General features: G+C 32.6%; 4 protein-coding genes and 1 non-coding gene across 5 annotated transcripts in view; 3 read left to right on the top strand and 2 right to left on the bottom strand.

Annotated features, from left to right (window-relative positions):
* LOC125814566 (probable aquaporin NIP5-1) overlaps positions 1-26,387 on the top strand; it is a 125,551-nt gene that overhangs the window by 57,629 nt on the left and 41,535 nt on the right. The gene's annotated exons all lie outside the window — the stretch shown is intronic.
* On the top strand, positions 7,958-9,083 carry LOC125814573 (dof zinc finger protein DOF4.6-like). Its single transcript, XM_049494037.1, has 2 exons — positions 7,958-7,981; positions 8,343-9,083. The coding sequence occupies exons 1-2, from the start codon at positions 7,958-7,960 to the stop codon at positions 9,063-9,065; spliced, it is 747 nt and encodes a 248-aa protein (XP_049349994.1). The 3' UTR covers positions 9,066-9,083.
* Positions 13,538-21,447, top strand: LOC125814556 (plant UBX domain-containing protein 10-like). The gene is made up of 4 exons (XM_049494019.1): positions 13,538-14,412; positions 19,853-20,023; positions 20,122-20,325; positions 20,990-21,447. The coding sequence occupies exons 1-4, from the start codon at positions 13,633-13,635 to the stop codon at positions 21,218-21,220; spliced, it is 1,386 nt and encodes a 461-aa protein (XP_049349976.1). The 5' UTR covers positions 13,538-13,632; the 3' UTR covers positions 21,221-21,447.
* On the bottom strand, positions 22,753-22,826 carry TRNAV-AAC (transfer RNA valine (anticodon AAC)). The gene has a single exon. It is a non-coding gene; the product is annotated as a tRNA-Val (tRNA).
* LOC125814578 (protein yippee-like At4g27745) lies at positions 23,823-25,466 on the bottom strand. The gene is made up of 3 exons (XM_049494042.1): positions 25,418-25,466; positions 25,193-25,300; positions 23,823-24,165 (listed from the first exon to the last, which is right to left on the bottom strand). Exons 2-3 carry the CDS (start codon positions 25,283-25,285, stop codon positions 23,938-23,940), a joined length of 321 nt encoding a protein of 106 aa, XP_049349999.1. The 5' UTR covers positions 25,286-25,300; positions 25,418-25,466; the 3' UTR covers positions 23,823-23,937.

Raw genomic sequence — 26,387 nt, 5'->3', positions numbered from 1 at the left:
ATTTCATATTAAAACTATGTGATTTCTAAAATTTATACATAGTTTAATTCAATATAGCTATTTTAATATGGGTCTCACGTAGAGCATTTGTATCAAACCGCAAATACATATCATCTCTCACACGTTTTTTTCCTAATTTCACTCATCCATATCTAATTTAAAATTGAGGAACTTTCGCATATAGCCATTCAAAAATAGCCTAATTACATTTCATAGCTATAGTTTGCTAATTACAATTTGTAGCTACATGTTATAGGGAGGAGAGTGGCGAGCGAGACTGGGAGAGGAAGGAGAGAGGTGAGCGAGAGAGGCCAGAGAGTGGGAGAGAGGTGAATTGTATGTGTATATCGGTTAGATAATTGTATATTATACATATGTATTTATATATTCTGGCGAGAAAGATTGGAAGAGGGAGAAGAGAGGCGAGCGAGATTGGGAGAGTTAGGAGAGAGGTGAGCGAGAGAGGACAATAATTTGTATAATTCGCATCTCGTTTGTATAATTCGTAAGTACGTTTGTATAATTCGCGTGTTTTTTGTATAATTGAGTAATATAAAATCTGGAATTATACAAATATAATAAAACCCAAAATAACGAATTGATATAAACATAAACATATGAACTTTAAACAATTATACAAAATATAATATACAAATTACATTATATAAATTATATTATACAAAATTCGAAAACTACACGTTTATACAAACTTTTAAAAGTTATACACAAAAAAAATTGAATGTATATGATGACAAAACTGAAAAACCAAACTAAATCATCGTCATATACAAATACAAACCATCGTATACAAATACAAATCAAACAAAGAATTGTTATTTGCGAATTATACAAATGTGGTGAATTATACATATACAAACGTGGCTAATTATACAAACTCAAAGTCAGCCTACGTAATTAATGGTTAATGTTAGTCGCGAGTGGTAATTATAGCAAACTATAACTATAATGAGTAATTAAGTAGTATAAGTTTGCTTAACTACGTAATTGAAATTTTAAATTTTCTTTTCTCCGTCCAAATCATGTACAAATGTAAATTATCATTAAAGCAAGAGCTAAAATTGAAACCATGCAAACACAATTGTATAATTTTTTTTTATCAGAAATCGAAAAAAAATCACAAGAATACAAATACAAATTCATTCAGACGTATACAAATACTAATATCTGAGAAATATATGTACAAGCTAAATACAATTAATCGATTATCATAAATACAAAACACAAATCTCTGATTTATCCAATCACAAAATTGGTCAATCATACATGTATTAAATATTAAAATTTTTTTTAAAAAAAACAAATCATTACATAGGCAGCAGCTTAAATTGGATACTTTCAACTATAAGTGTATAAAAAATATAAAATATACAAATATAAATCACGGTACTACAAATAGACGTATACAAACACATAATTACGAGAAATATAAATACTTAGGAAATATACTAGGGAAAAGGCTCAAATATTTCATCAAACTTTGAGAAAAGACTCATTTATGTCATCCGTTAAAAAATTGGCTCATCTATGTCATTTCCGTTTGAGATAAAGGCTCATCCATGCCATTATTTGTTAATTGAAATGACATAGATGAGTCAAACTTTAAACGAATCGCATTGACGAACCTTTTCTCAAAGTTCAATGGCATATTTGAGCCTTTTTTCTTTTAAAAAATAATTTAATTAATGGCGTGGCCGAATCACAATTGACCACGTGTAAAAAATGGTTTTGCAAAATCAGAACTATTTTCCGTTAACAAATAATTGCATGGATGAGTTTTTTCTCAAATAAAAAAATGGCATAGATGAGCCAAACTTTTAGCGAATGGCATAGATGAACATTTTTTCAAAATTCGATAGCACATTTGAGCCTTTTCTCAATATACTATCCTGATTTGTGAAAAAAATTATTTTAAAATAGATTTTATTGCGTCAATCAACAAAATTAAATGTCAGACGTATTTATATAATTAACATATAAAATTTTGGAGTATACAATCTATTAACTTCATAACACGTTACTATAGCTATGATTTGTAATTAGAGAAACATTAACTAAGAAACCAGATGATGATTCTAGTCTTGACTGTTTTTGAAATTTCCTCAAAATTGAAAGACATTGAGGCCCAAGCCCATGAGTATTTTCAAGTGGGCTCTATCATCTCATTGGACTTAGAAAGATGATATTATGCATGTGGTGTGGGGTGGGTGAGGGGTATATATATGAATGAAAATTAAGAATAATTGTTTGGAATGTTATGCCAATGTGGCAAATATTGGAAGAAATTAGACCCCATTCATAGATTTGCCCTAAGATATTGTGGTCCATTAAAAAATCTATGACACACACTATAGGAAACATTGAGATTTTAATTGAAAATGATTGCCAATTATATGTTTCATTTTTTTAAAAAAAATATTGATTTAGACCATCTAATTTGAAATAAATCATATTGATATTGTATTTTTTAACTTTAACTTTATTGATTGATTTGATAACTCGTATATTTCTTATGTTTGTTTCATTTAGAATGAAATACTTCTAGTGTTCTAAAATAGTATTTTACTTTAGTCTGATGGAAAAGACGTTTTGTTATATTAAAGAATATATCTTGATTTAGACAAATCAATTTTTATGTCATAATAAACCTGGGGTTGATTGCTTCGAGTTTATGACCTGTTTTTTTTATAGAAGAAAATGTGAATTATTAAGTTTATTTATATGGTTAACAGGGGTTTGCCTACCATAATAAAGAGTCCATTAGAATTCAAATTTATGACATAAGGTTCCAGTTGTAACTTCTTCGTATTTGTTATCTGAAATATGACTAACTTATATCCGCGTCAGTGTTTTAAAAGGCGGGGGCGTGAGGCGATGCGTTTTACTTAGTATAGGGCGAGGCGTGAGCCTCGAGATGTGGAGCGTAAGCCCTATAGATCTTTAAATTGTTAATTTATATTATAGTATAATAATAATATAATAACACAAAATTATAAAAATAAATCAATAGTTTGAAATAATTACGAATATGATTAAATAAACTAATAGAAAATAAAAGTTCTAACACGATTATACAAGTATAAATAATCTAATATCTTAACTTTCTAATAATAAAATAATTTCTCAAAAATATTTTTTTTGTCATACTAAACGATTTATCCCCCTAAAAGAAAATAATTAATAGCCTTACTAGTATTATAATAAAAACATCGCTCCATCATGAATAAACATAAAATTACTTTCAAATAGCTAAATAAAATATAATAATTTTGAGACATATGACAAAACCATGAAGAACAATGATAAGTGAAAGAATAAAATTTCGCGACGTATTTATAAAGAAATGTTACGTAATATATAATTACTTTCACAGTGTTAGCAAATAGGAAATATGTGATACTAATCCTTGTTATTTGAGTTATTCTCAATCTTCTTTATCTCTATAGATATCAAATTATTATGTATCATTCAATTATTCAAAAAATATGAGGGTCAACAATCTTAACTAAAGATTTTAACTCATAATTTGTGTAAGATCTATTAGGCGAGATTCGAGCATTGTGCGTTGGGCATGCTTAGGGCGTACAGTCGGGCACTTAGAGCGTAAGTCTTACAAAACTATGCCCCACACTTGAGTCTTGAGGCGTTTTGCTAAAGTCCTGCCCTAAGGTGACCCCCGAGGCGAGTCCCAACAGAGTTTTTTAAAACACTGATCCGCGTCATGTAGAGTTTTTAAAGGAGAATACACTATGTACCAACAATGGTTTCCTTTTTCAAAACTTTGTATCAAGAACTTTCAATTAACGAAGGAGGGATCTCACCAATTCTACCACATCGTACCCTATAATTCCAATTTCCATGGTTCGTTACTTTATTGTGTTGTTTCCTTAGAGATGAGAGTCGAGCCGAAGGTCTATCGAAAATAACTTTTCTACCTTCACAAGATAGAGGTAAGATCTATGAACAGTCAACCTATTTAAACTCCACAAGTGGAATTATACTAATTTTTTGTTGTTGGAGATGCAATTCTTGTGAGTTGGATAAAAGAAATGAAATTTCAATAACTTATTTGGTATCATACTTGGCCTTTCTAGTGTACTAATGGCCCTATTTGCAAAAGTAGCCATTGGGCACTTGGCCCAACATGCATCACTAAGGGGCCATAAGAACCAATTCCATGGAACTCACTCCAAAGTTGATTCTTCAACAGTCTACTACTGTTCCACGTGGTATGAAGGTAGATAATCACGTGGCATCATCATCGACCACCGGCCCACAAGCGGAGGAAGATTCATAATTTAAATTCTATGATTCAATCTTTAAAGTTTTTAACATTGAAATACTCTATATATATTTAAAGTTATGAATTCATATCTATTATTTGTATTTGTTACTACATTTTTCGTACAAAAATTGTATATAAATTTTTATTATGTATTGAAAATACTAAGTTTAAATGAACTCGATATTGACCACATGGAGTCAAGGACAATATGGTTAGGATTTTTATCCTGAGAAACTATACTTATGTTGGGCCTAGTTATATGTATTCCTTTTGGGTTGTTAGTTTGGTTTTAGTGTTTGGGCCCTACAATTCACCACTACTGGCACTATCTACTATTAGGCCCAGCCCAACATCCATATAAGATTGGTCCCACATTGGTTGTCTCGATCATACATAACATGTGTTTGTACATAGAATTTGGACTTTTCAACCTATAGTTAATTATTATGCATGTTATACCCCCATCAAATAACTCAACTATAGTAAAATTTACATGATTTGATCTAAACACCGCATGCAAATAAGTATTTATTGTAGGACTTCTAGTTATTCGACATCTCTCTTGGTTTAAATGTTCATTGTCTTAATACGATATACGAGTCACACTTGTACGTGCATGTTTTTTGTTTGACTAATAGTAGGTCCCTTTTTTATATTGTCACACTCGACTTATATATACGTCTTATATGTATTTGTTTTCCTAAGGTGACATGTTATATTATCATGCAGACATATCGTGATTTATCTAACCTTGGTATATATTTTTGGTTTGACTAAAAGATAGTGGCATTAATTGCTAGCAACAACATAATAAAGGCTAATATTTAATATAAATAATTTATAAATTAAGTTGATCTATTTATGCGATGTGAATTTAAATAAATCAAGGCTTAAATATGAATATCGAATATGCATGCTTCAATTTTAGTTAATGTACGAAGAAATTAAAGTAATGCCAAAATGCTTTTTGACGCAGTCGATCTAACAATGGACTTAGTAAAACTAGTATTAACTACTATATCTATGAGTATATCATCATTTTTTATCACATTATTCAACTTTTTAGTGAAGTATATATAGTACTATCGAATTATATAATAGAAAGAGACGGATTTAAAATTTGAAATATATGAGTTCTCATAAATCTCAAATAAACATAGATAATTTATCAGCAAAGCTTAAGCATGTTTCATTTTTGTCATTGGATAAAAAATCGACTTTGTTGGTAGGTTTCCAATAAAATATTCCTTTATATTTAATGAATTTCTCAATATATATAATGTCAACGTAATAATTAAAGAAATTTCAGGAAACTTGCACAATGATGCACGTGAGGACACAAAAACTAAAAAACAAAGGGAAATTCACGATATTCCACCAGTCTAAGAGTTATTTACTTATATACATGATACTTTCTTTGTCCGTAATTACATGTCCAATTTTCCTTTTTTACTTGTCCATTTGAGAAATCAATAAAGGACAAATTTTTTACCTATCAATTAATTAATTTTGAAAAGGTAGAACTTCTTGAAAATCTTAAATTTTCAATTCATTCACTTCATAATTAATAGGGGTAAAATGGTAAACTCACTATGTCAATCATTGTTTTCTTAATAGGTGCGTCAATTCAAAAGTGGACAAGTAATTAGGGACAGAGAGAGTAGTTTGCAATTACGAATCTTATTAGATTTTGGTGCGTCCAGATATGCGCAGATACATGTATCTCGGGATACATGGTGTCAAAATTAGATGTAATTTGTTCTAGATACACTGTATCAAAGTGTATTTGTATGTATATGAGATACATAACAAATCTCGTTCGCCTCCCTCTCATTCACTCGCCACTCTCCTAAGTATATGGTATCCCAGATACATGCAAATCAAATTAGAAATATGTATGTAGTGTGATTTGTATATAACTTAGATACATGACTATCTCGCTCACCTCCCTCCCTATTTTAGTGTATATGTTAACAAAAATGCATGTATTTATGTGTATCTTCCCCAATATATATATATGCGATTTCATTTTCCGAGCTCAAAATATTTATTTTATTGATAATTAACACGAGAGCTTGTCCTATGTCCCACTATGGAGGATATGAGGCAGACAAGATAATATTCCCTCACATTCTTTGCATGAAATATAAAGATTTGCACAATATATGTACAAGCAGGATAACACCTCACCTAGATCCTTCACATTGAATCCGTCCATATATTTTCCACACTGAAATAATTAATTTCAAAAGAGTGTAAGATTTTTTATTGTATAAAATTAGCTCAAATACATATAAGGCTAAGAATAAAAAAATAAAACAATGACAAGGGAGGAAAAAATATTAGGTGCAAGTCTTTTGTCAGTTATTCGATATATTTATATTCAAGAAAGTAAATATTTCGTAAAATTAGTTGAAATATGCATAAATTAACTTGAACAATTATAATATACCTAATATAATCTTACAAATGAATTTGGAGAGGGTAGGATATACATACATATACCTAATTATTACCTTTGTCTTTATAAAATTGAAAGATTATTTTTGATAGATCGTCAACTTAAAAGAAGTGTAATCAAAACAGGATTGTAAGAAAAATAACGATAACAAATTAAAATAACAAAATGAACTAAGCAAATAAAGTAATATATAATAGTAAAAATATAGAAAAAGAAAAACATACTATGTGAATACTAACTAGTACTATTTTCTATGTCCCAATTTATGTGACACATTTCAAATTTCAAGATTCAAACAAATTTATCTTTGAACGTAAATTTTTCCTATATCTTTTAAATATTTTGAATTGTCAATTATTGTGACTTATAGTACTTTTTACTTAATTTACAAATATATAAATTTCATTTCAGAAAAATCAAAGATTTCATGCGCAAAATCTTGGTCAAACTTAAACTGTTTGACTCTCGAAAAACAAAATATGTCACATAAATTAAAACATAAGGAATACTGAATAACGAGAAGATAAAAAGAGAAGACTAGCCCATGCCTCTCCCGCACAAAAGTTTGACTACCTACCTGCCCCTAATTTCCAACCTTTATATGTTCACTCGAACACCATGATTATAAAAACAATAAATAAACAAATAAGAGTAAACCTATAAGTTATAACCACCCACAAAAGTTATAAATGAAAATTTATTCTCTCTGCATTCTGCAGGGACATATATTCCTCCACTAACAACTGATAATAAACTACTATAGTCAATATAGAATAAGAGAAAAAATGTCATTTTCTAATAATTAAACATGGGAAAAGGACAAATATATTCTGAAATATCGTAAATGGTACGTAGATATTCTCCTTTATATTTTTGGGATATTGATGCTTCTGCCGTCCAAAAATTAGAGTATATATACCCTTTATACTAACGAGCATACGCTTGTCATAATCTTATCCACTGATTTGACATTTATTGAATATCGAATTGACGGATAAGATTGTGCCACGTGTTCCTATTTAGTCTTCCGTTAGAGTGAAGGACATATATTAAGCACTCTCTTTTCTCTCTATAAACACGTAAAGGCTTTAGCACATAGAAGTAGAACCATCTCAAACATTCCTTTTTCTCAAAAGCTACTATTTTTTCTTTTTTCACCAAAAAATTAAATAAATCCTCCTCCTCCTTCATCAATGGACGCTTCACAATGGCCTCAGGTACAAGCTCCAAAAATTAGAAATATAGATCTATCTACCTTTAAAAATTTTGCCTTTTCACTTAATATTTTATGAAATCTTGGTTTCATTATATAAATATATATTGTTGTGTCTCTTGCTACAAATTGAATTTGCGTGCTTTTTAAAAGTTTGATGTAATCCTTTACTTTTCCCCCTTTATCTATGTGAAATTTTGTAAAGGTTGAAAAAAGAGAAAAAGATCAAGTTTGTTATTATCTTAAAAGTTGAAAAAAAAAGTAGTACATACTACAAAGAATAAAGATTCAATTTTTATTACTCCTCTATGATGATCTTATAATTTTACTCATTTTTTAAAAAAAATATTCCTTCTTTTTTTTAGGAGATGGTGAAATCTATGGATGAAATAATAGTACCAAAAAATACAAATTATACAAGGAAAATTAGGCCTCATCAACAACAACAACAAAAAAATGATCAAGCTTTGAAGAACTGTCCAAGGTGCAATTCAACAAACACAAAGTTTTGTTATTACAATAACTATAGTCTTTCTCAACCAAGATTTTTTTGCAAGAATTGTAGAAGATATTGGACTGATGGTGGATCTCTTAGGAACATTCCTATTGGTGGAGTTTCAAGAAAATCCAAGAAATCATCATCAAATAATATTATGAAAAATAATCTTATTTCTCCTAAAATACAAGATATTAATAATAATACTTCTAATAATAAAGGGGTTGATCAAGATCTCAACTTGGATTTTTCATCTGATTTCAAGATTATTTCTGAGTTGATCCAAGTACCAAATAATAATTCATTTATGCCAATCATGCCTAGTATGTCTGATCCAAATTCAATTTACTTATTCTCTAGTAATTTGGATCATGGTTTAATTGGAAGTAGTAGTACTAGTGATGGTGGCTATGAATGTAATAATATTATTCAACATTATTTGCAAGAGTGTACTACTACTACAAGTACAACAACAAGTGGAGGGATTTTGTTTCCTTTTGAAGATTTAAAGCAAGTTTCAAACATAAGTGAGCAAAGTAGAGATGGAGAATCATCAAATGGATATTGGGATGTAATTTTAGGAGGAAATTGAGATACTGGTACAACAACATATCCAATATAACTTTTGAAGGCCCGAAGAAGATAGATCTCTATATATTGATTGTTCGGACTCTTCGATAATGTTATTAATTGTCATAGCAATCTCCGTATGATAACTTAGAAATATAGTCTTATAAATCTTCCCAACATGCTATATGTAATATGTATTACTACATATTTACATTGATGCAATTTAACTTTTTACTATATCATTGCATTAAATTTTACTATTATAAGTATTAAGGTGCATCAAAATATAAAAAAGTTTATAGTGAATTATTGCACATAAATATTTTAATGAAAATCAAGTCTTTCTTTGGTCAGAAAGGGGGGACCCACAAACATTCCCCTTGGGAATCGTGCTAAAGAATAGTTTCTCTTCCACTAACACATAAATATAGCTATACCCTCCAATAATTTATTCCAAATAAAAGAATATTAGTAATGAATAATAGTACTCCCTAATTATGTTAATGATAACAATAATAATAGTACTAATACTAACTAATACTCCAGCAGTCAGGGCAGACCTAGGTTGTGTCCCCTCGGTCGAAAAATTACGTTATATATAGGGTTAAATTCTGATTTTATATGTACATATATTAAAATGAACCCTTTAAAACAAGTGAGAAGCTTTGGCTCAATGGATAAGGGGTTCAGCAGTGGCTTTTACGTTGTGGGTTCGCTGCGCATGCGCAGCAACTCCTCTTCTCTTATTTTTTATCCTTTTTAATGCATGAAATTGGGCTCAACTTTTGGGCTTGGATCATCTTCTCTTTTTCATTATTTTTTCTCTTTTATGTCATTTTTTTTCTAATTTGTTTTTGTTTAAATTTTTTAAACACGCTTTTTTTTATTCTTCTTATATTTATTTGTCATTTTATTTCAACATAATTTTATGTACAACTCTTTAAAAATGATGAATTATATATATAAAGATAAATTAGATGTAGTTGAATGAAGAAACTAAAAATCGTCAATATCCTTTTAATATTATATATTTAATAGAATTCATGGAATTTCTTTTCTATTTTTTCAATTCTATTTTAGAGAAATGAAAACTAAACTTATTTGATTTATTCGTCATTTTTTTTTTCAACAAGTGACGACTAACCTAGTAAATTAAACTACATGAACTAAAAAATTGACGATGCCATTTATTTATCTTCTGAATATGCATTATAATATTAGTAAATCTATACTTACACACTTTTAGAGAATCTTGATAATTTTCCTAGTAATATGTGTTTGAATGGATACTAATTTTAAAAAAATTAAAATGCAAAATAAAGTAAAACATTACAAAATAAAAGTATAAAAAGTACAAGAAAATTTTAGGAATGTTCAAAGAGTAGGGTAAAAGTAGAAAGAAATGCTTAATGCGGTACAATAAGGTAATATAAATTTAGTGGGTTAAGGTAAATATTTTTCTTCTCCGTCTCACTTCCTTTTTCATCCTTTAATTTTCACGTGTTTTAGGAATTAACTTATGTAATACAACTGATCCACTAATTTTTTTATCAACGTAGCTTTGTTCTCAATATCTTTGATTAGTTTGGTGTTAACTTTTATCAACCAATGAGATACCTTGTACAAAAAACATGTCGGGGTTACTACGCTCACCATGCACTTACATTATCACATGAGCTTCTTCTTTAAATTTCGAACCCCCGAAACTTAATTCCTGAATCCGCCACTGCTGAGTCCAGCTATAATATCTTTTGATATATTTCAAAAAGATGGATACATTACTTCGATAAGAAACAAAATTATATATGTTTAGTTTGTTGTGTATATTTAGTTGATGTATCATTGTTTAAAATTCCTTCTTAAATTTTGTGCTCAACAATGATTCATACGTGATTTTGACTAATTGTGGTACCTTCTATTGTTACAATTTAACTTATAATTAATAAGTGTTCTTATATATGAGATTGTGTTCCCTTCTAGAATTAATATATTTCTAATACCACAATCAAACCATCCTTTAAATTAATCAGATTTATGTACTTTTCTTTACTATTCTAGGCAAACAAAAATCTCATAAGAATAACATAGCATAATAAAAAAAAAAAATTCCTCCCAAATTCTTAACAAGGATAACATAATATGTAGCCTAAAACATGATCAACAAATGGATAAGAAAAACTCTCACAAATAGTAGGATACAGCTGGTATTTTAAAAAAAATATTCTTGTCAACGTATTATTATAATATACTCAATATTCTAATTTCATATTCTATCACAACATCGAAGCGCATTTAAAAAGAGAGACTATATTATATTTATTATGCTTAAAATTTCATTAATTGTTCCAATCATATTCTTTAATAGATCTATTATTATATGGATCATATGAATATATACCACTATCTAGAAGTTCCCATGTACAAATATGATCACAATGTTCTGTATGACTTTCAGAACTATAAACCTCAAAACTAGCCTCAGTATATTTTTCAGAATTAGGATATTTCTTGTACCAAATTTTGCACCAAAATAAAGTTGTCCCCCAAAAATTTGTTTTGAATGAAAACTTATATGTATTACCGATCGAAATCTCATGATCTCCTAAATCATTATCCCTCGATTTGCAACGAACATTTGCTGAGACATGCAACTCGTTCTTCAGTATTATGACTACGTCTTTAGCCCAGAAGAAATCATCCTGCACGGACGATGTAAGTTGCGTGAAGGGAAATAGTATGAGACAAATGTAGAACATAGGAAATCTTGTACTATTCATCTTTTTAAATGTTGTTCTTTAAACGCACAATATTAAGAGTTTCTTTAATAGTTAATAGGAAATCAATTAAGTACATAAATGCAATTGAGTTAAATTAAATGTATTAGAATTTAAGAAGTAATTGGAGGTAATAAAGCGTTACTGATATATATATGAAGAAAACAAAACAAAATACTCATCAAGGATGTGAACATGTGATATTATGTCTTAACAAAAATAAATAAAGTATTGTAAAAAGAATTGGTGCTTTATGATTGAAAAATTTCATTAATATTGTTTCATTTTCTTTTCACTTTTGACACTTATTACCATTATTAAAAACTAGTACTATCAACTATGAAAAACATATGAAATAAGTTCAAAGGGAAAAATTAAATATAATCGATTTCAATTTCTTTGAAATTACGATCCATCTATTATTATCTAAAAAATATGAACTGTTTGTCCCAAGAACAAAATAGTGATCAAGAGGGGGCAATTCACACTATGATATTGAATTTTAATATTCTCGAGTTGAGGTAAAAATCATTCCTTCGTAATTGTAAATAATTTATTTTTCAATCTTTCAACCTTAATTATTCATATTAATTAATGTCTATATCTAACCAATAAATAAATGACATGCATTTGGATGTTTGCAACTATGCATATACATTTTAAAAATTTAGTTATGGTTAAATTATACTTTATTTCTCCCAAATTATATGTGATAGTTTCCTTTGCAATTTGATTGAAAAAAGAATATCATACTTCTTTATTCAATCAATTTTAAACTTTCCATTTTAATTTTAATGAGACTATTTATTAGCACACAATTATTTATAAGTATTCCACCATTTCTATTTACATGTCGTCCTTATAAAAAACAGATGTTGCTTAATATTTGTCATTTCACAAAATCAATGCATCAAAGATAATATTCTTCTTATTTTACCCTTGAGATGAATTATTTTATTCATGTTCATTGGTCAAATTAATTAATCAAAATAAATTAATTTCATGTTCATTTATTGAAAATTTAACTTCAAGAGAACACTAAAAATAAGGATAAAATAGTAAACTAACATAATTTGTTAAGGGGCGTGAAACCTAAAATGATGACAACTAAACAGAAACGAAGGGAGTAATTAGATCACAAGTTTACACAAACTCCCTTCATTCTAAGATTTTGTATCTAGTCAAACACCATCATTTAATTATGACTCTATCTGTTCCTATTTATATGTCGTTCTTACTAAAAATAGATGATTCTTGATATTTGTCATTTCACAAAAACAATATAGAAATGGCATTATTCTTCCTATTTTATCCCTGAGAGTTATTAGCTTTGAAAGTATGAATTTGACCTACATAGGAAACTAAATGATTAATACATGTTTATTGGTCAATTTAATTAATCAAAATAAATTAATTTATGTTCATTTATTGAAAACTTGACTTCAAAAGATCACTAAATAAGGGTATAATGACAAACTTAACTAATTTCTTAAGGGACGTGAAGTCTAAAATGATACATATAAATAGGAACGAATGACGCGAATCGCGATACGATGACGTTCTTACAGAAAATCGTCATATTAAGCATGATTGGCCTCTATCTTTACGTCTGAAAAACACAGGGAGTGGCAAATTTGTTATTCTCAAGAAAGGTCAGGGGTATTTCTGCATATAAATGAATCATTTTCATCGTTCTCAATTTCACTTTCTCCTGGATATTTCATCGAACAGGTAGTAGTCAAAACCCTAAACTTCTTCAACTTCTTCAGAAATTGTTAGCATAATCGGAAGAATTTCGAGTAGGAGAGATCAGAAATGGGCGATGTAGCTGATAAAGTAGCTTATTTTCAAGCGATTACTGGACTCGATGATCCCGATTTGTGTGCGGAGATTCTCACCGCACATAATTGGGATCTCGAATTAGCGCTATCAAATTTCACTTCCAATCCTCGTGCTGCTGATGATGCAAATGCATCTGAAGCTACTACTTCTAGCACAAATCCTGAACAAGTAGAGACCGGGCTTGTTGTTGGTGCTGCCGGTGGACCGCCGGGGCTTGCTTGGAAGATTGTTACGTTGCCGTTTTCAATTATTTCAGGTAGTTTAGGGTTAGTTTCAGGTGCGGTTGGATTTGGCGTGTGGGCGGTTAGTGGTGTTCTATCATATGGGTTAGGTATGATTGGGCTGAATTCGGGACGGAATGGTGAGTCGTCGTCGACACGTTTGTTGTCGGTATCTGCAGCGGTATCAGAAGCTATGGATTTTGTTGCGTGTTTCGAGAGGGATTTTGGTTGTATAAGGCCGAATTTTGTTGCTGAAGGTTTTATGGATGCATTGCAGAGGTCTAGGAATGAGTATAAGTTACTGTTTGTTTATTTGCATTCGCCGGATCATCCGGATACGCCTGTGTTTTGTGAGAGGACGCTATGTAATGAGGATTTGGTGGCGTTTATTAATGAGAACTTTGTTGCTTGGGGTGGGAGTATTAGAGCTAGTGAAGGTTTCAAGATGAGTAATAGCTTGAAGGCGTCAAGGTTTCCCTTTTGTGCTGTTGTAATGGCTGCAACAAACCAGAGGATTGCTCTGCTTCAGCAGGTATGACACTTTATTGCCATTAGTCCTACTTTGCCTTGGAAATTTCCGTGAAATTATTTGGTTTGATACTGCAGTTATATTATTGACTTGCTTACTGAAAAATGCTCAAACGTTTTACAAAAAACGCTTTATGACGAAACAACCTCTCTACCCTGTAAATGTAGGTAAGGTATGCTTACACCCTACCCTCCCAGAGCCCACTTGTAAATTTTTTCCCCTTTAATAATTTTTGGACTTTATAGATGACCACAAGTAACAATTTTATATTGTAAACCAGTATTTAGGTAGCACTGAAAACCCCTCTACAAAATAAAACTATGAAGACTAAGAAGCTAAGAAAATCGTAGCATGAGTCAAGGACTTCTAGATTGATTCTGCATTTACAGAGGCATTCTTTACACATCAAAAACATAATAGCAAAATACAGTCTTGCTTGATCTTCTATAGAGTTCTACTTCTATCCTTTCCAAATATTCCACCATATGCAGCTGGAATGATCCTCCATTAGCGTCTATTCCTTGCCCCAATCCCAGCGTCCTCCCAGATAGAAAGAGTGTCATCATTCTTGCTAGGCATTGCCCTAGATATGCCTCTGAGATGGATAAAAATCTTCTACAGCGGATCAGTAATTCTGCAGGGTAAAAATAGATGTCCAACTGTCTCAGCTGCTTCCCCACATAAGCAGCAATTTGAAACTAAGATAATACTTCTCTTTTTCAAGTTTTCATGTGTCAAAACAGCCTCTTTGGCTGTCAGCTATGTTGCATGCAACCTTAAGAGGTATTTTAACTTTCCAAATTTGTCTTTAAAGGCACTTGGAGGTCTGGGGCTCAGTCATGTTCATGATCTTATAGCCTGAACTCACGTTGTATTGCCCCATATTATGTCCAGTCCACCACAAGAAGTCCACCTCCTCCTTCATCCCTTGGAAAGATTACAAATGCTTATAAAGATGAACTAGTCTAGGTATTTCCCAGTCATTCAGCATTCTTCTGAGAATCAACTCCCAGTCTTGAGATGACCACATTTCAGCCACTGTTTTGTTCTGATGTTGTGCTAGAGCAAACATTTCAGGAAATAGCTCATCCAAATTTCTGTTTCCCAACCACCTATCCTTCCAGAAAATTGTTTTGTTTTCCATTATATACTTTGATAACACAGGGGCTCTTTAAAAAAGGCCATCATGCTCTGATTGAGCTCTAAACAGTTAGACCATATGAGTCATTGACCTCCTTGGTAGCCCAAAAGTCCAGCTCCCCATACTTCAATTTGATCACATTTTCCCCATAAAGAATGTGATTCCTGGGCATACCCAGTGTTTTGGAAGGCGTAACTAATAGGTACTACTAATAATGTAATATAGAAATTAGAATATAATAAATCTTCTTCTCACATGCTCAAACACACTCCAATTTTGCTCACATCCGAATGAGCTACAAGTTAGACTTAATACTTTCATGGCAAACTAGTTTGACTACCAAATAGCGGCCACCAATTCAACTATAGAAAAATAAATTTAAAGGTTAATAAGTATAAATGAGTCAAATTACCGAAGAAAGCTATAAAGACAACTAAACCAAGTCACTTTACCATGTGACCTTTTGTCTTTGGTTCTAATAGCCTGAACGCAACCAAACATCCCATTTGCTATTTTGTACTTAGGAAGCTCAATGACTAGTACATCTTGTGTTGCTTCAGCATGGACCATCTTCTCAACACATTTATGGTAATCCATCCACACTTCTTAATCTATAGTGTCATTTTCATTGGTAGTATAAATAATCTCGGGTTCAAAATATGGCTTGCTACATGCAAAGGCCGATGGAATAAGTTGCTTAGACTTCACTTTTGGTGCTGCACTCATGTCGACACGACGTGGGTGTGGGATCGGTAATGGATTTGGTCAACCAATTTTGTATCTTTGATCAAAATCAATGGAGAAATTCGGGACGCATACCTATGTTTCTGAAATCTAAACAAAAGCGAAGGTGAAATTAAAGAAAATGGAATAGCTTGTACGTAGAAACTTCTATGTCTATCCTTTTCCTTCTATATCCTTTTGGGATTCTCCTCGGAAGACCTTGTAATTTTTTCGCATAATGTCATTATTTAAACATATAACTCTATTTTTAGAATTTTGTATTATTTTTTGCCGAATTCCTATCTCTTGCACACATATCCGTATCCCAGAATCTTTAGATTTAGATCATGAAGGATCCAACCTCTAGATCCACACCCAAAATGGACACCCGCACTCGAGTTCGAGCAAGCTAATCACAACATTGCCTTCATTTTTGAATGAACAATCTTATATCCTTTTGGTTAAGTATGCTCAATGACCTGAAATTTTTTGGTACTTGTATCAAAATAAGTTGCATAAACCTAAACAACCTCCTATTGAAGTAATATAATAGTAAAGGTGGAATGCTAGAGTATATAATGTTCATTTAAAAGGTACAATAAGTAAGTTTACAAGTCACATGGTTGTATAAAGGAATGAGATTAAGGTGAGAATAGGAGAATGCAAGTAATTTATTCACAGTGAATTTGAAAACCTGCATGCTTTTTGATGCTTACATATTTTCTCATAATGATTAAGTGTGGACTTAATGTTTGAAATGGTATGGTCAATTTGGTAAACAATATTGTTCTCCCCATTTCTTGTGTTTCCTGTAGTTTGTTTACCTTGTTTCCTTGTAGTTTGTTTACCTTGTTTCCTTGTAGTTTCTTTACCTTTTTAAAGAACTATGATTTATACCCACAAGTTCTATAAGACTACTAAAAATATTCACAAGTCTGTATTATCATTTTATAATGAATATGTTTCGTGAAATGCCATGTCAACGAGCACAATTAATATGAATCTGAAAAAAGAGGAAGAAAATAACAGGAAAATACCATTGATCTATATACGAAAAACTACTATTACTACTTGTAATTGAAAGTGACTTCAGAGAGCAAGCTCGGATAAAAACTGTATAAAATATGTATATAACTGTATAAATTTTTTACAATGAACTAGGACGGAAATTCAGTCCAAAATTATAAATGATGGGTGTTTATATAAAATATAAAAGTATGGGGTAATTTTCAAGCTTTTAAAAGTTTCCAAATAATAGAATTTGGCCCAAATACTAGTTTTTTCTAGTATTTGTGAATTTGGATTGTTTGCCAAATAATGGCAAGTTGTATGGCCAAACAATATTTGCCAAGTTTTTTTCCAAATATTTTTGAGAATATCTGTGGCTAAACGAGTCCGAAGACCGAAGAATTAGCATGCTAGGCAAAACATCACACTGTTTTTCTTTTGATAAGGAGCAAACATCACACACTTGTAAAACATATTCTTGGTTTGTTGACATTTTCAAAAAAATATTCTCGGTTTGTTATTAGAGACAATTGCGATTAATTTGATAAAAGATGTCCATTCACTATACAATATTTATATCTTTCAATTAATTGAAATTGCTTCTATTAGTGTCTTTCCTTCCATCTTCTTCTGCCCCAAGAGTATCCACTCTTTCTGAAAGGTTAGTTTGGCCATTGTTATGTGCCCTAAAAAGTTATTGGATTCCATTTCAGTTCTCCTGAATATGGTTAGCAAACATTTCAACCTTAAGGGGTTGTTTGGTTAATAGAAAAGTTAGATAAGGATTAGTTTCACTGGGACTAGTAATGCAGGATTAGTTAATAGTTTTGTAGGGATCAGTTGTGCATGAATTGTTAAAAGTGACCTCATTGTTTATTGGAAAGTTGTGCATGTCATATTCCTCATTGCTGAGGTATTTTTTATTTTTTTTTGAAACGGGTAATGTTGTATTCCTCAGCATATAATGCTGGAGAGTGGAGAGTGGAGACCTTCAAAAGGGGACAAAACAAACAAAAAAAGAGAGAAAGGGAGAAACTACTTACAGAGAGCCTAACAGATCTACAAGCTCTAATTCCTCTATGTTTGTTTGTTTACACCAAAAAAATAAAGATACAATACAATGCCATTTAACTCTATGAATGGAATTGGACTTATCTTCAAAACGTCTGCTATTTCTCTCTCTCCACACAGTCCACCAGATGCAATGTGGAATGATTTTCCACCATCTCTTCTGGCTCTTGCTTCCACCTCTTCTAATCCAGCAGCTGAGTAGCTCTGCAGTGTGCTCAGGCATGGTCCATTTTGTGTCTGTAAGGGTAAGAAATAAATTCCACAACTGAGCAGTGAATTTGCATTTGCAGTGCAAGAAAAGATGACTATTTGTCTCATCTACTTCCCCACAAAGTTGACATGTAGATACTACAATTCTCCTCTTTTTCTTCAAAACCTCTTGTGTCAAGCAAGCTTTTCTAACAACCAACCATGTGAAACATTTTATTTTTGTTGGTGCGATGTTTTTCCAGACATTTTCCCATAAACCTTGATGTTTGCTGTTTTGTTGTGTATAGCCTATGAAAAGGAGTCTGCCCATTATGGTAAATAATACTCCCTCTGTCCCAATTTATATGACTCACTTTCCTTTTTAGTCAGTTCCAAAAAGAATGACACATTTCTATATAAGGTAACAATCTAACTATAAAATATCTATTTTACCCTTAATGAAATGATTTACAGCCACACAAATTTCTATCATTCATTTTGGACCACAAGTTTTAAAAGTCTTCCTTTCTTTCTTAAACTCCGTGCCGAGTCAAAGTACCTCATATAAAATGGGACGGAGGGAGTAATAGACAGACCAAAGATTATGCTACTGCTCTAAGATTCCTCATTGATGGATTTTCTGTACAAGTTCATTGAGCAAAATGTATATTCTCATGTTATTAGCTGTTTTTCATTCATGCCCTTAAGCATGTTTGTGTTCCTTTTTTCTGTAGGTTGAGTATTATAATCCTGTGTAAGCAAGTGAATGTTCTAGTCTGGAATATAATTGTTTTCTTGGGATTGAATGGCTGGCTGCCTTGTTCTCTGTCAATTGGAAAGAGTTCACGATGCTAAAAAGGGGGGGGGGGGGTTATCTTTTCTGCCTCTCCCCTTTCACTGTTACTTCGAAAAAGATTACATGATTTAGCACTTTGTAACTGTTGACTCATGTTTGTGTGTATTTCACTAATCTATTCTATGTGCGAGTGCATATGCTTCCTTGTTTTGTGTTTGTTCCACTTTTTGCCCTTTTGCTAGCTAGCTACAGAATGCTATTAGGCTTGTGGCCTGATGTGTTAAAAACCAATTGATGCTATATTTGCCACATAAGAGTCACACACAAAAAGGTAAAGAGTCCCACACAAAAAGAAAAGGGCAACCTAGATCTGTCATACTATAGTTGGTACTACTATTTTCTGAAGGAAGCACACTTGTCTCAATGATTTGTGTGTAGAAAAATGAACTTGCTTCATTGAATCTTCTACTAGCCCGTTAACTTGTGTACTTATTTTGGTGAACAACACTCTGTAGGCGGAAGGGCCAAAATCTCCCGAAGAAATGCTTACAGTACTGCAAAGAGTGATCGAGGAAAGTGCCCCTGTGCTTGTCACAGCCAGGGTTGAGGCAGAAGAAAGAAGAAACAATATATGTTTGAGGGAGGAGCAAGATGCTGCTTATCGTGCTGCACTAGAAGCTGATCAAGTAAGTGCTTTTAGGTTCCAAATATGCCTTTCCTCTCTTCAAGTTACTTTGTGAAGGGGAAAAAGCTTTACATTGATCAACTGTTTGCCCTTAACTAGGCTAGAGAGCGCCAGAGGATAGAAGAGCAAGAGAGGCTGGAGAGGGAAGCTGCTGAAGCTGAAAGGAAAAGAAAGGAGGAAGAAGAGGCCCGGGAAAGAGCAGCACATGAAGCTGCTGAAAGAGAAGCTGCATTAGTTAAAATACGCCAGGAGAAACTATTGTCATTGGGCCCTGAACCTGAGAAGGGTCCTGATGTTACCCAGGTAATCATGTTTCTCTTGGTTTTCATTGTACCAAAAAAATAATCATTATTACAGATTTTGGTGAAGAAGGGGATCCTTGCAGCATTAGTAAAGCTGTATCTATTTGACCTATAGGTCATGGGTTTGAGCCGTGGAAGCAGCCACTAATGTTTGCATTAGGGTAGGTTGTCTATATTACACCCCTTGGGGTGCGACCCTTTCCCGTACCTTGCTTAAGCAGGATGCTTTGTGCACCGGGCTGCCTTTTTTTCACAAATTTTGGTGAAAGACATGGTTTTCCGGTAAGATTGAAACATAACTGCTCTAGCCTGATCTTATTTCTTGATGCTCCGCTGTTGCTTACCAATATTTCGTTTCATTCTATTGGATGTTCTAGCTCCAAAGAACAGATTCATGGAGCTAGAGTGTTTTCTATGGAGTCTCGTTGATTTCAGGTGTTGAGTGATTTGATTTGCAAAGATTTTGAATAGAAAAGATTATAGTGCTTAAGGTTGGAAAGTATGTAGAACTGGCTTAAGGTTGAGCAGAAAGTTCATGTTAAATGCATATATCTCGAGGGAGGGAGGGGGGACAAAGTGCAAAACTGAAACTGAATCCCTCAGTGAACAGAAAGGTGTTCATACTGTTGTCTTAATTAATTTGTTGTTTAATTTGGATCATTCAGGTTTTGGTACGGTTTCCTACTGGAGAACGCAAGGAGAGGAGATTTCATTGTACTACAACATTACAGTCGTTGTATGACTATGTCGATTCTCTAGGATGCTTAGCGGTTGACAACTACAGTCTTGTATCCAACTTCCCTCGCACTGTATATGGCGCAGAGAAGCTCAGTTTGTCCCTGAAAGATGCCGGATTACATCCTCAGGCCAGCCTTTTTATCGAGTTGAGCTCATGAGAACTTTAGAAGTCATGCTCTAGAAAATTTTCCTGCTATAATGTTTGTAACTCATCAGAGTAGTTAGCAATAGAATTCAATAGAAAAATTGCTCCCTATACTGTTCTATTGTTTCTGTGACAACAAATAAATAAGCGAATGGGATTATACTTGTGGTAGCACATTCAGTACACAATTGTAAAGAAGCTTGTTTTTCCTGTATTTTTGGGTCAAGAAGGCAGTGCCAACAGTAATGTCTGCTTGTCAATTTCTTCATGCCTTTACTAACTAGGTGTTTCAACATTATAGAAGCATTAAACCAATTGCTTAATCTGTCTTATATACTATGCAAAGATGACAAAAAAAAGGAGGAGAGATAAATAGTTAGAGAAAAGACATAAAAGCACAACTGAAGTTGTTTCGAATTTTCAAAAAGACACCTTAACTTTGAGGATGTCCTATCACCCCACACAAGTATTGAATATTTTTGTAAAAGGACCATTTTGACCCATTTTCTCATTATGTTTGTGAACACGCACATGATGCGCGTGAAGGTCCGTTTTTAATGCCAAAAACCAATTAAAAGCTGCCACATTTAAGTTATTTTCTTTATTAATTATTTACTCCATTCAAATTCATCATCTTCCCCAACAAAAGAGTCATAGGTACTCTATGATGAACTGATGAAATCAACTCAATAAGGTAGGAGTTCGTTTTAATTTCCAATTGAAAAAGCTAATTTAAAGTTGTCCGAGGTTTCGTTTCTTCTTAATTTTATTTAGTTCTGAGAACCCAAAAATCAAACCAAACTCTCAAATCAGTTGTTTTTTCGGGAGGATCAACATAGACCTGAGGCTTGCCAGCTTCTGAACTTTGATCGGCGGCGAGGTCGCAAGATGTTTCCGAGACTTGGCCATTGAAGCTCGGGTTTTATCAATCCATGGTTTGAAAACAAACCCAATCGCCAGCCACTCAAAAAACATGGCTCCAAATACCACTACAATCGATTTCAACGAATTATTCTTCGCCATTGAAACCACAAGCAGCTTTTCCGATATACATGCTGATGAGGGTTTTAGTTTGCAGCTGAAACGATTTGCTATTGTTACTATTCTAACCTGTTAATCTTCAATTCATTGTTTACTCCGCTAGTTCTCCAAGAAATTTGACCAACAAACATCAAAATTGTAGGAGATGATCTTCAACAATGCCTATGATTGAAGAAAATGATGAGAGAAACTAAGAAATGAAAAATGGAGAACAAGAGTTTTCTTTTTTGAAACGATTTGGGTCGGGTCGGGTCGGATTTGAAGAAATTAATTTAAATTAAATTAATAAAAAAAGTGAGCACCACGCGCCTGTTCACATTAGAGAAAATGGGTCAAAATGGTCCTTTTACAAAGATACTCAATACTTTTGTGGGGTAATAGGATGCCCTCTAAGTTAAGGTGTCTTTATGAAAATTCGAAACAACTTCAGTTGTGCTTTTATGTCCTTACTCAAATAGTTATAATGTAATGTAAAGACCATGGGCAAAAAAGCAAGCAAAAGAATGGCTTTGCCCGGACTCGAACCGGAGACCTTCAGTGTGTTAGACTGACGTGATAACCAACTACACCACGAAACCCTTGTTGAACTCAAATTTGATGACTTCTACTAATATCCTTTTGTTAGTAATATTTTGAGTTATGACTTCCAAAATCAGATGAGTTCTTTAATGATGTGGCAGAATATCATTTTTCACTTTGTTTATCTGATTGAACAAGTTCAACTTAAACTCATGCCAAATGTGAAAGACAATCTCAAAGTAATTCAACTATGAATCTCATGGAGTCATGATGGAGAGTTCGACGATCCTGACTCAGGATTGAATGTTGGCAGCATGATTAACACATGCAAGTCGGTTTTCCAACAAGTGAGAAATGCATAAGAACCTGCCGTTGGGAGGAGAACAACAACTGGAAATGACTGCTAAGGGGCTCGCGTCTGATTACCAAGACGATGATCAGTAGCTGGTTCAAGAGGATGATTACTGAGTAACCTTAGTAGCGGGGGACAGATCTACAAAGTAACCTATGAGTTCACGTGATCCTAATAAACCAAGTTAACGTCGTTCCTTCACACTTGCTCATTGTACATCAAGAAGCAACCAGACAAAATCAAGCTTAACAGCCAAATATATTGTTTGGAGAAACCATTGTTTGATTACTCAACTTGAATAAGTGAAGCAAAATAACAAATTCATACCAAACTTGAACTGCTACATCTATCAGAGTAAAGGTGCAACAATTCCAGAGACACTATAAAACATCTTTATCGTGTCATATGGTCAATTCAATGGACTTCTCATTACTCCAGCTATGTGTCTTCCCCATTTACAATACATCATATTACTTGATAGCTTCTCATGGAACAAAACCAAGATTGCAGATGAATAATTCAGTGCTGACTTGTCAGATGAATGTGTTATCCAAGACGAAGAATCCAGGTACTCCATAGCAGAAACCAAGTAAAGCAAATATCATAATCTATCGGAAACAGCCTTTCTACCCAACAAAGGTAGGGCTAAGGTATGTTTATTGTTGTTGTTGTGGTATTTACAAATTATGATTTTGGAGATTGATTATTCACAAGATTGTTCAACATATCCAATCCAATCAGACAACAAACATAAGAAATTTATACAGCAATGAGCAATGAATCGACATTTTGAATTGATGAGAATTCAGGGTGGACTACTACCAGTTTTCCTTGACGATCTTTGACTTCTCAAGTACAAACTTTCCTTCCTTGTACTTCTGTGCCTCTTCATATGCTCGTTCATATTTCCAGCCAAGCACCTCACGACAGTCGCAGCAATGAACATCAGCAACTGTATGGAGACCAGTCATGAGATGCCTATCCTCTTTTGGTCCCACGACTATGTTCATTGCGTGAGAGAACAAAAATGCTCGACCATTTCTTCCCTAATGTCAATTAGGCAAGAATATATTACTGGTAATATCTTAAGTAAACAAAAGGATAGATCTTGCACTGAAATAGATTTTAAAAAAAACAGAAAATCTCATATAGAAAAGACCAAGATGTATTCCTCATTGAGCTACATCTTTCCAACTTGTTTCCTTTTCGGTATGTAACTGACATACAAACATATATATGCTCATTTCAATAGCAGAGGAGCCAATTTTCTTGAATTCATGGTGAGATCATTGCCTTTTGCTATAAGAGAAGAATGGAAATAGGTGCAACATTGTCAAAGGTGTGCTAAAAGTGCACTTAAGCTTAGAAGCGAGGTGCAAAAATCTAGAGGGCTTCACATCAGTCAGCATAAACCTGAAGAGCTAAGTGCTAACACTAAACCATTGATATGTTACTTTATCGATTTCTTTTCAGTTTCTTTGTCCATATATGTGTTATATTCATGCTTATATTCCTTATCTCGGAATACACGTACATAATGGAATCTATTTGCACCTTTTTTTCATTAAAGCCCAATGGTCCTTAGATCTTTTTGTGTGTTTCGCCTTTGATAACACACTGTTATCTTTGATATTGTGAACACTTGTGGCAGTGACTAACTCAAGAACTACTGATAACCTTTTTGTACCAGGAACCTCTAAGCAAAAACAGCATAGAATGATCATACGTTTAATCAAGACATAATACATAAACAAACATACACTGGCCTCAGATGGCAAGTAAACACTCCAACTTTGAGTATACACATCTAGACACCTCAATTCATCTTCACTATGTAAATTGAACACTCCAACTTACACAATGATCATCTAGACACCTCCAAATCATGTGACACATCAGTGTTGGATGTCCACGAGACACAATAGGGACGATTTGGAGTATTTAGTTGTCAATTGAGACCAAGTTGATGTGTTTAGATGTACACTCTCAAAGTTGGAGTGCTTACTTGCCAGTCGTAAACTATCCACGTTCATACAATTCAAAGAAAATGAAAAGAATCCCACATATTCTAACCTGAAAAGCCTTAGAAATAATGTCATCATGAAGTGCAACTTCATTCTTACAATTGCAGCAACTGTACAATCTAGGTCCAATCACCTCAGCCATTTGACGATCAAGATTCTATACACAATCAGTTTTCCCAAAAACTGTGATACTCTGAGATCATCACCAACAAAATATAATTCCAACACAACAAAGTTAACTACAATAACAGTGTACAGAGCAAAAAGACTATACCTTTATCTTCAATGGCCACAATTTGTTATCTACACACCCTTTTTCTCTTTTGACTAAATATCTGCTACTATAACCATCAAATCAAGTTTGTCAAAAACCAATTAAGTCATAATCAATTAATTTGGAAAACTAAAGCATCAAAGATCCAATTTTTTTAACTCATACCCAAGACTAAGCATCAAAGACCCAATTTTTATCTCAGAGAAAAAAGAAGAAAAAGAGCACAACCCAGTTGAGAAAAAGAAAAACCTATTTGAAAAATACTAAGATTCTAATAGAATTCAAAGGAAAGTAAAATCAATTGGTGTAGTTAAAGAATCAAGATTGAACCTGTTTATAGTGTCATCATGGCAACAAATGGGAGATTGATCAGTTGCTTTTCCCTATTTCAAGGAGACAAGAAGAGGGGGTGGGGGTAGGGTAAGGAGGTGTGTCGGAGTTTGGTGAGTTATGACAGAGATGAACGAGGAGCATCAAGATACACGACAACTCTATACTCCTTTCTTCTGATAATGATTGTGATGAAATTTTTGCCAATTTGTTTTTGATGATTGGTTAAAGATTTCTTTGATCAAATATATAATTAGAAATAATTTAATCTTTATTTTTTTTTACCTGAAATAATTTATAATTATATGATTTTAGATTATAAATTTTAAAAATATTATATCAAATTAAATGATAGACACGTAAAACGGACGAAGGGGACATTAAGTTGGAATGCAGTGTGTATGTATGCGTTTTGCGAGGTTCTGAAATGCCAATTGATTATTAGAGCTTTCAATATATACAATTATACATGGATTTTTTGAAAAATTATCAATAAATTTTGCTTGTCCTCAAATTCGAAGGGTCTATTTCAAAAGATTTAAGACTTTTCTAAGATTGACTTCATTTTTATTTATAACTAGTGAATTTATCTGTGCTTCGCACAGTTTCATTAATGTAATAAAGACGTACAATTTTAACC

Source organism: Solanum verrucosum, unplaced genomic scaffold, assembly GCF_900185275.1.
Source record: "Solanum verrucosum unplaced genomic scaffold, falcon-dt-bn FXZP01000268.1, whole genome shotgun sequence".
NCBI classification, from domain to species: domain Eukaryota; kingdom Viridiplantae; phylum Streptophyta; class Magnoliopsida; order Solanales; family Solanaceae; genus Solanum; species Solanum verrucosum.
Note: the sequence above shows the minus strand (reverse complement) of the source record. Positions and strands in the feature narration are given on the sequence as shown.